A 12,540-nucleotide genomic window follows, 5' to 3' on the forward strand; every position below is an offset into this window, starting at 1 on the left:
TCTGGCATCAAAAAAGAGTTGCCCAATGGCGAGAGCACCAAGTTGCCCAATGGCGAGAGCTGGTGCACTGAATTGTTCAGGGTGGGAGGCCATGAGTAAAGCAAAATCCACGTCGAAAATCCTAAACCTACGAAAGGCTCTACGTAGCTGCTACATAAACTTCCATTTAATCCTCTTCTTTAATTCAATCAAATAGCTTCATGTCAGATCAGTTCGTAATCTTATGCAAACCATTACGTGGATGTAACACTGCTCAATCCACGTAGGCACAAACAAAACCATGTCAGCTTCGAGAAAGTAGGAACTGACGAATGGACCCTTCCCGCCGTATGGGCCTCTCAACTGACGACAACCCAACCCATCGCGGCCTACCCGGTTATATAGTCTGTCTCCCCCAATCGATCGCTGCCGCATTCTGCATTGCTTCCTCCGTCCACTCCACTCCACGGCCGGCCGCTCACCTCACGAACCTCCGCCTCCAGCGCCCGCCGGATGGAGGAAGGGATCGGGTGGCTAGCGCAGGCCATCCTCGCAAGCCCCCTGATCGACAAGCATGATCCCTGGGTTAGCGAAGCCGGGCTCGCAGAGGAGATCGACGGGCTCAAGTCTGAAATCAAGGGAGTCCACATGGTGGTCTCTGCTGTGAAGGGCAGGGCGCTCGGGAACGAGGCACTGGCTGGATCTCTTGTTCATCTCAAGGAGGTGCTCTATGACGCCCGAAACCTAGTCGACGACCTCGACCACTACAGGCTCCAACAAGGTACGTACCACAGACTCACTTCTCGCTAGCTAGTTGTGATTTTTCATTGCAAAATACTACTGTACTACTGCAGTTGTGATCTATATATATCCGAGCTTCCTTCTTCAGGTGGTGAGTGTATAATATAAATAGCAGATGCACATGCCGCTACGGAATCTAGTTTAATTCGTTGATGTTTTCAGTCAGCTTGTACGTGCGATTTAGCGCACGCCTTGCTGAAATCTTTCATCTTCTGTTTAGTTTCTTTCCCATGTGAAAAAAGGAGAAAAAATAAACCCTGCCCGGGCTTGTGAAGCCTGGGAGTCTTGTTCTTGGCACTGAACCTGCAACTTTTGGCATGGTTTGTTCCCTAAATGTAAAATTTTAGTTGATGTTCTCCCTGTTCATCTAAAAGTTGAAGGTTTGGACGATGGTCATACGGGACCATGCTAACATTAATACTTGTCTTACTTTTTAGGCAAGCCCGCTTCGATCGAGCCAACAAGTAGCAGCCATGGCAAGAGGCTACGGTCCAAGGCGTGGGACCATTTCGTCGTGACAAGAGATGGTAATGATAACCCTGTGCACGCAGAATGTAAATACTGTCACGCGATAGTACAATGTAAGACCAAATACGGGACAGGAGTTTTGTCAAGGCATGTCAAAAGTGCTAGCTGTATGGAAATAACCCGAGCCCTACCAAGTCACCAACCACAAGACTCTTCCCCAAGGTACGTTTTACGGACCCAAGAACAACGTGCATTTCCTTATGAACTACTCTACATGAACAATCCATGCCTTTTTACATCTTCGCCCTGGCACACTTTATTTTGGAGTTGTACTTTTCTTAGATGCGAAGTGGAATTCCCGCATCACAATCCCTACTTTGCGTACTTATCTATCATTCAATGGATCATCCAAATATATTTTTTTGGCCCAACCACCAACTTTTCATCCAAATTATATCAATCCCTACATTTTGTCTTTTAGGAAACAATATAATTACTTTTCATCCAAATTATATCAATCTCTAAATTTTGTCTTTTAGGAAACAATCTAATTACTTTTCATCCATTTCTGCATCCATCTATACCCCTTTTTGTTCTGTTAATTCATTATTTACACTATCTACTTAAGAACCCTTTCTTTCTTCTTGTAGCATAAGCAATGTTACTGGAGAAGCCATGCCTGTTTCAGTTTGTAATTCATCCAGCAGAAAAAGAATGAGAATTGGTCGTGAGTCAACACAAGTCACCACAGATAACACAAACCTCTGGAACAAGGACGGATTTTCGAGCAGGTTACGAGAATTAATTAATCAGTTGCAAGGCATCCAAGGGGATGTGAGAGGAGTTATAAATATACCTGTGCTAGATTCTGTTGCAGCTTCAAATCACCGTTGGAGTACAACCTATTTTGCATGCCGAAGAACATCGAGTCTTCATCAAAGGAAAATGTACGGGAGATCTGCAGAGAAAAATTTTATCATCAAGTTGATAAGCGAACACAAATCAGCTGGTGGTGTCACTGTTCTGCCTATTGTAGGCATCGGAGGAATTGGGAAGACAGCTCTGGCTCAACTTGTATACAATGATCCAGCAGTGGAAAATCAATTTGACCACAAGATATGGATTTGGGTGTCTAACAACTTTGATGAAGTGAGGCTCACAAGGGAGATGTTAGATTTTGTGTCACAGGAAACACATGGAGGGCTTTGCAACCTTGCCAAGCTTCAGGAGATCTTGAAGGGTAATATCAAGTCAAAGAGGATTCTACTTATTTTAGATGATGTTTGGGATGACAAAAATGACTGCCAATGGAACCAGCTGTTGGCTCCTTTTAAGTCTGACAATGCAAACAACAATTTGATACTAATGACAACTAGAAAACCATCTGTTGCGAAAAGGAGAGGAACGGCTGAACCAATTAAGTTAGGTGCGTTGGAAAAAGATGATTTCTGGTTATTGTTTAAAGCACATGCATTTGGTGATGAGAACTACGAAGAGCAAGAAAGTCTAAGTGGCATAGGACAAAAAATAGCACACAAGTTAAAAGGAAACCCATTAGCGGCACAAACTGCAGGAGCACTATTAATAGAGCATCTCACCGTTGAACATTGGACTAACGGTCTGAAGAATGAAGATTGGAAATCGCTGCACCTCAGTAGTGGAATTATGTCATCTTTGAAGTTTTGCTATGACGAGCTGCCCTTCCATTTACAGCAGTGCTTCTCATATTGTTCTATATTCCCATACGGTTATCAGTTTCCCGCGGAGGAGTTAGTCTATATGTGGATTTCACACGGATTTGTGAAGCTAGACGATTCAAGTGCGAGTTTAAAGGATACGGGATGGTACTATCTAACTGACTTGGTGAACCTGGGCTTCTTTGAGCAAGTCATCTCTTCGGTCAGACAAACTTCCTATTCCATTAGTGGTCTCATGCATGAGTTTGCAAGGGTTGTTTCAAGAAGGGAGTGTGCAACAATAGATGGTATATATTGCAATGAAATATTGCCAACTGTACACCATTTGTCAATACTAACTGATTCAATATATTCCATGGATGATCAGATGAGCAACATACCTTGTAGCAAGAAGTTTGAAGAAAAATTGAGAAGTTCATTTACATCAGTGAAAAAATTGAGGTCATTGGTGTTAATTGGACAGTATGACTCTTTCTTCTTCAAAGCCTTCCAAGAAGTATTCCAAAAGGAACATCATTTGCGAGTGCTGCATTTGTCTGCAACATCTGCTGATTTTCATTCCTTCTTGTGTAGTAGGGTAAATCATAGACATCTCCAGTATCTGAAACTTCAGGACAGTCATGTTGAGTTGGGTTCCTCGCCTCAAGTTTCGAGCAAGTTTTTCAATCGAGTGTTAGATGGTTGGCTTACCTCTTTACAAACAATTCATCTAGAGAACTGTGGAGAATGCTGGATAGTTCTATCACTGAAAAGGCTTCCGTCTCTTACAAGGTTATTTTTGAGAAACATGCGGAAAGTAAGAGAAGTATCGTTTCCGTCATTGGAGGAGCTAGTTTTAGTTGAAATGTCAGAGTTGGAGAGTTGTGTGTGCACTTCTCTGGGAGATATGAACTCTAGTTTAAGGGTATTGGATATCCGAAATTGCCACAAACTCAAGATGTTTGATTTGCTTGAGAAACATCATAGCTTCAAAATGAAGAAGGGTTCATGGTTGCCCAATCTTAGGAAGTTCATTGTTTACGATTGTCCTCACTTGGAAGTAGTGATCCCTCTTCGGCCTTCAGCCACATTTTCTGAACTTTTAATCAGCAGAGTTTCAACATCTCTGACAATGGACAAGTTTTACATGGAAACATTCGAAATTAGGCCAAATAGTCTTTTGGGTGAGTCTTTTGGTGAGATGAGATTGGATGAAAAAATCTTGGCATTCCATAATCTGAGGGACCTCAAATGTTTGGAAATAAGTTTCTGCAGGAATCTGACGTCTATTCCACTAATAAGTTTTCATCAGCTCGTATCTTTAGAGAGTTTGACAATAGTGGGTTGCACAAAACTCTTCTCTTCGGATGTTGTGTCAGCGCACACCCATGAAGATATGATAGCTGCAGATTATATAGCCCTCCCATGTCTTGAAAGTCTTAGTATTTTTTCATGTGGAATAACGGGGAAGTGGTTATCTCTGATGCTTCGACATGCGCCGGCGGTGAAGAAATTGATGTTAAAGGACTGTTCAAAGTTGACACAGTTATGGATTGAAGGGGAAGAAAACGGTCAGCTGAATCTCAACCCAGCCTCGGAGGCTTCATCATCAGGATATCAAAATGGTTTGTCGGCAAACTCAGCTCCAGACGGTTTGTGGTGCATTCCATTTAATCTCATCACTTCTCTCAAAGAGATAACTATTTCTAGATGCCCTCATCTAATATTTGACATCGCCAGACTTGCCTCCCTCGAGAAACTAAGTATAATCGAGGGTTGCCCCAAGATGCTCTCGTCTTTGGTGCACGGAAGACTGCTCCTACCGCAATCACTTGAACAAATTTTAATATATGAGTATCCTCAAGAAACCATTCAGCTGTGCTTTCTGAATAACCGCACGTGCCTCAAAAAGATACAATTATTTTATAGCTCAGCTTTGAATTCTCTAATGCTGCACTCCTGTACATCGTTGGAAGACTTGACAATTAGAGAATGCAAATCACTCACTGCATTACATGACATGGAATCGCTCAGGACTCTCAGGGCTTTGGCACTATATTCGAACTCAAGTTTGGAGCTTCTAGAGCTGAAACCCTTGACACTGCTGGAAGATCTTGAGATTGTGCACTGTACTTCGCTCGTCCCACTAGAGGGCTTGCGATCCCTCGTGAACCTCAGGCATTTCAAAGTAATCGGATCCCTGATAGGGTTTGGAGAGAGTTGTGATGGGATCATTTTCCCTAAACTGGAAAGTCTTACTATCGATATGTTGTCTCGCCTTACCACGCCATTCTGCAAGGGCCTTACCTGCCTCCAACGACTAAAGCTATATGATTTGAAAGAAGCAAGGTTAACAGATGAGCAAGAGAAGGCACTTCTGCTCCATAGGCCCCTGCAGGATCTCCATTTTCTCAACTGTGATGACCTGGTACATCTTCCGGCGAGGCTGCACAGCCTTCCTTCCCTCAAGAGGTTAAAGATCATATGGTGTCCACGCATCTCAGAGCTACCCAAGGAGGGCCTCCCACCTTCGCTGGAGAAACTTCATATAGTATGTTGTGATGATCTGGAAGATCTTCCTGCGGGGCTGCACAGCCTTCCTTCCCTCAAGAAACTGAAGATCGAATGTTGTAAGGGACTCTCACGGCTGCCCAAGGAGGGCCTCCCACCCTCGCTGGAACAGCTGGTGATCGAAGACTGCAGCAGCAAGCTCTCAAAACAATGCAGATTGCTAGCAACAAGCAAGCTAAAGGTCAAGATTGATGAGCCCTTTTTGGGATGATTACCTGCTGTCTTGCTGCTGTGCTAAGGTAGGTGCACTTCTTAGTTTCTACCATACTATATTGGTGTCTGTCAACAGAAGATGATGAACACCTTTTCCATTTTAATTGACGTATTGCACATATGGTCTGCAGCTACAGTAATGCACCTGGGAGATCAGATCACCAGCTCCAGTTTGGTGGATTGGAGACGTCTGACGCTATGCTGAAGAAAAGAAAAGAAAAGAGGACCGTTATGCAGCTACTTCAATTTTTTTCTTTTCATCCATCAAGCAGGACTGTACTCACAAATGGCACAGAACTAATCTGATTTATGCAAACACCAAAAGTGAACATTTTCCTGCATGTCCCTTGCCTACATTCGTTGAGGAAGGCAGATCGTAAAACTGAAATCAACAGTGTAAATCAAATGTGTCCTGTTCCTTTGTGCTGTAATTATTCAAGGAAAAGACAGAGGAAAGATATGGCTTCTGATGTGGTTTAAATCAATGTGCTTTCCTAGATCTCTGTCGTTAGTCAGAGAGGCTATACTAGTATATCTTGTACGAATATAGAATGGCATCATAGCTGTATTTTGGCCCAACTTCTACCATGCCCTGCAAAAATCATGGAAGGAGCATGTTGCGTACTCGCATTTCAAAAGTTTTTATTAACTTAGTTAATTTGAATTCCTTTTGTTTATTAAGTTTTTGTAAGGGAAACTTGCTAAGCTTGGATGAATTTCCTGTGGGGAAAATTTGATTTTATATAACTAACTTCTCGTGCCAACTAATTTTATAAGCCTATCTTCGACCATGAATTTGACAAATAAAATATGAGTCATATAACAAAAAATTGTACTAACGGAAGTTTCTTTTTCGAGTTGAAAAGCCGAGGCTCACCTAAGATAGTACCATTGTACATGCCCTAAGAAAGAAAGGAACGAAGCATACCTGCTCGCTCTCCTGAGGCATCACCGAGGGCAACCAATCCAGCGCGTGCAAGGCAGATGATTCACTGTATATTGATCATCGCACATTACAAGTGTTTATATATACTGGTACACACACACACACACGAATAGGTAGGTACTGTTACAACAGAAGAGAGGAGATGAGTTATTGTTCCCACCCCCGCCGCCGCCGGCGACCTAGCCTCCCCACCGCCGCCGGCCGCCGGGCGCGCGCCTCCCGGCCCGCCCCGCTCCCCCCACTCCCCCCTCTCCTCCCCTCCGCTCCCGCGGCACGCCCGTGCGTGCCCGGGGGGACCCCCTGTGGCTGCGGCCCTCGGCCCCGCCTCCCTCCCCTCCCACCGCCGCCGGCGAGCTCTGTCGGGCAAAGCCCGGGGGGCACGGCGACGGCGGGGCCCTCCTTCCCCGTCCGCTTGTGGGCGCCGGTGCGGGGCGGCTCCTTCGAGCGGTGGCGCTGGACGTCCGCGGGATCCAGTGGCACGGCAGTGGTCTCGCGGGGCGGCGGGGTGGCCTGCTAGTGGCGGCGCTCCGGCGACCCTCGTTCTGCACGCGGAGGGGCGGCTGCGGTGCTCCCGTCTCAGGAGGTGGCGCGCGACCGGTCTCTTGCCGGATCTGGCCGGATCTGGCTTTGGGGGTCGGCCGGCGGCGCCTGGCTCCGGTGGTGCGTGCCCGGCAGCTCCGGCGCTTGGAGCTCGCCGGGCGACGCGGGTAGGGCAGCGGCCTGGCGTGGCCGCTGCTCCGGCTGTGGGCGACGGCATGGGTAGGTCTCGGTGGTGGCCTACCAGTGTCGTGGCGGCTTCACGGTGACTCGATGGATCTGCCCGCGGCAACGGTCGGCTTCTCCGGCGTCGGTTCGTGTGCATTCGGGCCGTCTCGACCTTCACCCCACCTCCTCGTCGCCCGGGCACTACTCCCATCAATGGGCTGGTCCTCTCCCAACTGCGGTCCACCGCTCGTCTCGCGTCCGTTGCTGTAGGACCGAGCGCGTCTCGCGCACGATGCAGCAGGACCGAGCTCGTCTCGTGCACGGTGCAGCAGGACTGACCTCGTCCCCCTCTCGATGCTACAGGACCGAGCTCGTCCGCGCTTGGGGCAGCAGGATGGGTCGGTGGATGCCAGTTCTGGCCGACCTATTGGGTCTCGACGCTGGGGGTTGCCCAGGGGCGCGAAAGGTGGGACCTTTCCGCTCGTCGCTTTCGTTGGGGTGCGGCGGGTCTCGGGTGAGGTGGTGTCGAGGTCTTGGATGCTGGGGCGGCGGCCCTGATGGTGGTTGCGCGGTGCTCTTGGGCAGAGCCCGTGCCTTGGTGCTGCCTGGTCACCATGGTCGTGTGGGCGGCGTGTTTGCCGGGGTGTGGCATTCGGTGGCGGTGAATGTTGGCCGAGGTGAAAACCTGCTCTATCTTAGGACGGACCGGTGGCGGCGAAGATCGTTCCCTTCTTGAAGGCGTCGTCGCGGCTCTCATTGCCCGTCATGCGGCTCCGGGGCAAACTCTGATCCTTGGATCGGGCGGTGGCGGCGCTCCGGCGTCGTATCCTTCTTGAAGGCGCCGCTTGGAGTGCATGGTTCGTCATATGTAGCTTCTTCTGTTTGGGGCGGTAGTGCTAAGAGTGGTGTTGCTGCGCTCAGCGCCTATGTATCCTGTCTTGGGTGTGTGCGTGTGTTGTGGTGGCGTGGCGTTCACTCTGTGCATTCCAAAACCGAACCGAAAAACCATACCGAAAATAAACCGAACCGAACCGATTTTATGGTTTTTATGGTTTCTGGTTTCGGTATGGTATGAACTTTTCATACCGATTTGAACTTTGGTTTTTATGGTATATACCGAAAAACCGAACGGTTAACCGAATAAACCGAAGTAAAAAATAAATTTATATTTCTTGAGATGAACAACCATACAAATTGTCATTTTTCTTGTACATGAGTCAAATTCACTAATAAGCATGTGAAATTTTCTTGTAACATAGTCATTTTTCTCTTTTTAAAATGCTAAGCACGTCCATAACCATCAACAGATGAATTAATGCATGCAAATATACTTATATATATAGTCATATACTATTTGTGTAAAATAGTATGTGTTTTGAGTCATAAATTTGCAAATTATTATTACGTCATTTTCAAATTCGCGTCAACTTTGGTTTTTATGGTATATACCGAAACCATACCGAAATAATTTGGTATATACCGAAACCGAACCGTATTTTAATTTCATACCGTATTTACCGAAGTATTAATACCGTACAAACCGAAAAACCGTATAAACCGAACCATGTAAACCGAATAAACCGAACGCACAGGGTGACGTGGCGTGTGTTTATACTGGATGCTTGTAGTTTGGTGCTTTATATATAAAGCGGGGCGAAAGCCTTTTTCGGTACAACAGAAGAGAACATCACGCCGTGCGTGGTTACATGGGCGGACGCGACGTGCACAGGAGCGTGGGCGCCATAGGACTCGGGCTGGCCTGTTGCACACATGGACGAGGTTTCCACCCCCCCTCCCCCAGGCAGCTGAAGCATGGTGCTCTGCAACTTTGAGGCTGCAGTTGGAATCGACAAACACACTAGTAGGGAGCCCCTTCGTGAAGATATCGGTGAATTGTGATGTCATTGGGACATGCAAGGCATGCACCTCGCCGAGAGACACACTCACGGGCGAAGTCAGGTCAATCTCAAAGTGCTTGATTTGTCCGCTGATGCTCAACAAGGTTGCTCGACATGTACATGGCACTGATGTTGTCACAGTAGACAGCAGTAGCTTGTTATGGTGGGTGACGAAGCTCGGTGAGGGGTTGCCGCAACCAGCAAGCCTCGGCAATGGCATTGGCGATGCCTCTATACTCAGTCTCTGCGCTTGAGTAGGATACTGTGTTCTGGCGCTTCGACAACCAACAGACGAGGTTGGAGCTGAATTATGAATACCTACAGTTGCATATGGTGCCAAAAAATAGCAGTATGAGGAGTAGCATATGATGGTTGTGGGTAATTGGCCCAACCAAATGTAGTAGCATGGCCAATTTCCCGATTTGTTTGGATTAATATACTGCAAGTTAGTTGCAGGTGAATAAAAATGTGAAAAACTTTGTTGCATGCTATTGGAAGTTCTTACATGCGGTGTTTCAACTTGATTAACCCAACCCAGCGTGTTGCTCATCGGCATATGGATTTGTGGGGTTGCCGATGCATGAAAGTTAGGATGCATATGTTCATGTTACGAAAATTTTAAGTTGGAGCATAGAGATTATTTTGCTTTGTAGATTGCAAACCCTAGATGACGAACTCTTCATAGCAAGAACGGGCTAGAGACCGTTCGAAGCTTCTTCCCCAGTGGAGTCGTGAAAAAGTTGTTGGGGAACATAGTAATTTCAAAAAAAATCCTACGCACACGCAAGATCATGGTGATGCATAGCAACGAGAGGGGAGAGTGTGTCCACGGACCCTCGTAGACCGAAAGCGGAAGCGTTAGCACAACGCGGTTGATGTAGTCGTACGTCTTCACGATCAGACCGATCAAGTACCAAACGCACAACACCTCCGAGTTCTGCACACGTTCAACTCGATGACGTCCCTCGAACTCCGATCCAGCCGAGCTTTGAGGGAGAGTTCCTCAGCACGACGGCGTGGTGACGATGATGATGTTGCTACCGACGCAGGGCTTCGCCTAAGCACCGCTACGATATGATCGAGGTGGATTATGGTGGAGGGGGGCACCGCACACGGCTAAGAGATCAAGAGATCAATTGTTGTGTCTATGGGGTGCCCCCCTCCTCCGTATATAAAGGGGGGAGGGGAGGGCCAGCCAAGAGAAGGAGGCGCGCCCAAGGGGGGAGTCCTACTACCACCAGGAGTAGGACTCCTCCTTTTCCTATTTGGAGAGGGAGAGGGAAGGAAGAGGAAGGAGGGAGGAAGGAAAGGGGGGCCGGGCCCCCTCCCAATTCGGATTGGGCTTGGGGGGGGGGCGCCCCCTCCCTTTCTCCTTTCTCCTCCTTTCCACTAAAGCCCATTAAGGCCCATATACCTCCCGGGGGGTTCCGATAACCTCCCGGTGCTCCGGTATTATCCCGATCTCACCCGGAACCATTCCGGTGTCCAAATATAGTCGTCCAATATATCGATCTTGATGTATCGACCATTTCGAGACTCCTCATCATGTCCGTGATCACATCCGGGACTCCGAACTACCTTCGGTACATCAAAACACATAAACTCATAATATAACCGTCACCGAACTTTAAGCGTGTGGACCCTACGGGTTCGAGAACTATGTAGACATGACCGAGACACATCGCCGGTCAATAACCAATAGCGGAACCTGGATTCTCATATTGGCTCCCATATATTCTACGAAGATCTTTATCGGTCAAACCGCATAACAACATACGTTGTTCCCTTTGTCATCGGTATGTTACTTGCCCGAGATTCGATCGTCGGTATCTCAATACCTAGTTCAATCGCATTACCGGCAAGTCTCTTTACTCGTTCCGTAACACATCATCCCGTAACTATCTCATTAGTTACAATGCTTGCAAGGCTTATAGTGATGTGCATTACCGAGTGGGCCCAGAGATACCTCTCCGACAATCGGAGTGACAAATCCTAATCTCGAAATACGCCAACCCAACAACTACCTTCGGAGACACCTGTAGAGAACCTTTATAATCACCCAGTTATGTTGTGATGTTTGGTAGCACACAAAGTGTTCCTCCGGTAAACGGGAGTTGCATAATCTCATAGTCATAGGAACATGTAAAGTCATGAAGAAAGCAATAGCAACATACTAAACAATCAAGTGCTAAGCTAACGGAATGGGTCAAGTCAATCACATCATTCTCCTAATGATGTGATCTCGTTAATCAAATGACAACTCATGTCACGTAACCATCTTTGATCAACAAGCTAGTCAAGTAGAGGCATACTAGTGACACTTTGTTTGTCTATGTATTCACACAAGTATTATGTTTCCGGTTAATACAATTCTAGCATGAATAATAAACATTTATCATGAGATAAGGAAATAAATAATAAATTTATTATTGCCTCTAGGGCATATTTCCTTCAGTCTCCCACTTGCACTAGAGTCAATAATCTAGATTACACAGTAATGATTCTAACACCCATGGAGCCTTGGTGCTGATCATGTTTTGCTTATGGAAGAGGCTTAGTCAACGGGTCTGCAACATTCAGATCCGTATGTATCTTGCAAATCTCTATGTCTCCCACCTGGACTTGATCACGGATGGAGTGAAGCGTCTCTTGATGTGCTTGGTTCTCTTGTGAAATCTGGATTCCTTTGCCAAGGCAATTGCACCAATATTGTCACAAAAGATTTTCATTGGACCCGATACACTAGGTATGACACCTAGATCGGATATGAACTCCTTCATCCAGACTCCTTCATTTGCTGCTTCCGAAGCAGCAATGTACTCCGCTTCACACGTAGATCCCACCACGACGCTCTGTTTAGAACTGCTCCAACTGACAGCTCCACCGTTCAATATAAACACGTATCCGGTTTGCGATTTAGAAACGTCCGGATCAGTGCCAAAGCCTGCATCGACGTAACCATTTACTACGAGCTCTTTGTCACCTCCATAAACGACAAACATATCCTTAGTCCTTTTCAGTTATTTCAGGAAGTTCTTGACCGCTGTCCAGTGATCCACTCCTGGTTTACTTTGGTACCTCCTTGCTAGACTAATAGCAAGGCACACATTAGGTCTGGTACACAGCATTGCATACATGATAGAGCCTATGGCTGAAGCATAGGGAACATCTTTCATCTTCTCTCTATCTTCTGCAGTGGTCGGGCATTGAGTCTTACTCAATTTCACACCTTGTAACACAGGCAAGAACCCTTTCTTTGCTTGATCCATTTTGAACTTCTTCA

At 46.8% G+C, this 12,540-nt stretch overlaps 1 protein-coding gene across 1 annotated transcript; it reads left to right on the forward strand.

Annotated features, from left to right (window-relative positions):
• Nucleotides 1–481: 481 nt before the first annotated feature.
• LOC123147989 (disease resistance protein RGA2-like) lies at nt 482–5,706 on the forward strand. The gene is made up of 6 exons (XM_044567325.1): nt 482–760; nt 1,218–1,470; nt 1,899–2,493; nt 2,563–3,147; nt 3,313–3,386; nt 3,522–5,706. Exons 1-6 carry the CDS (start codon nt 493–495, stop codon nt 5,704–5,706), a joined length of 3,960 nt encoding a protein of 1,319 aa, XP_044423260.1. The 5' UTR covers nt 482–492.
• Nucleotides 5,707–12,540: the final 6,834 nt, after the last annotated feature.

Source organism: Triticum aestivum, chromosome 7A (genome assembly GCF_018294505.1).
Source record: "Triticum aestivum cultivar Chinese Spring chromosome 7A, IWGSC CS RefSeq v2.1, whole genome shotgun sequence".
Classification (NCBI taxonomy): Eukaryota; Viridiplantae; Streptophyta; class Magnoliopsida; order Poales; family Poaceae; genus Triticum; species Triticum aestivum.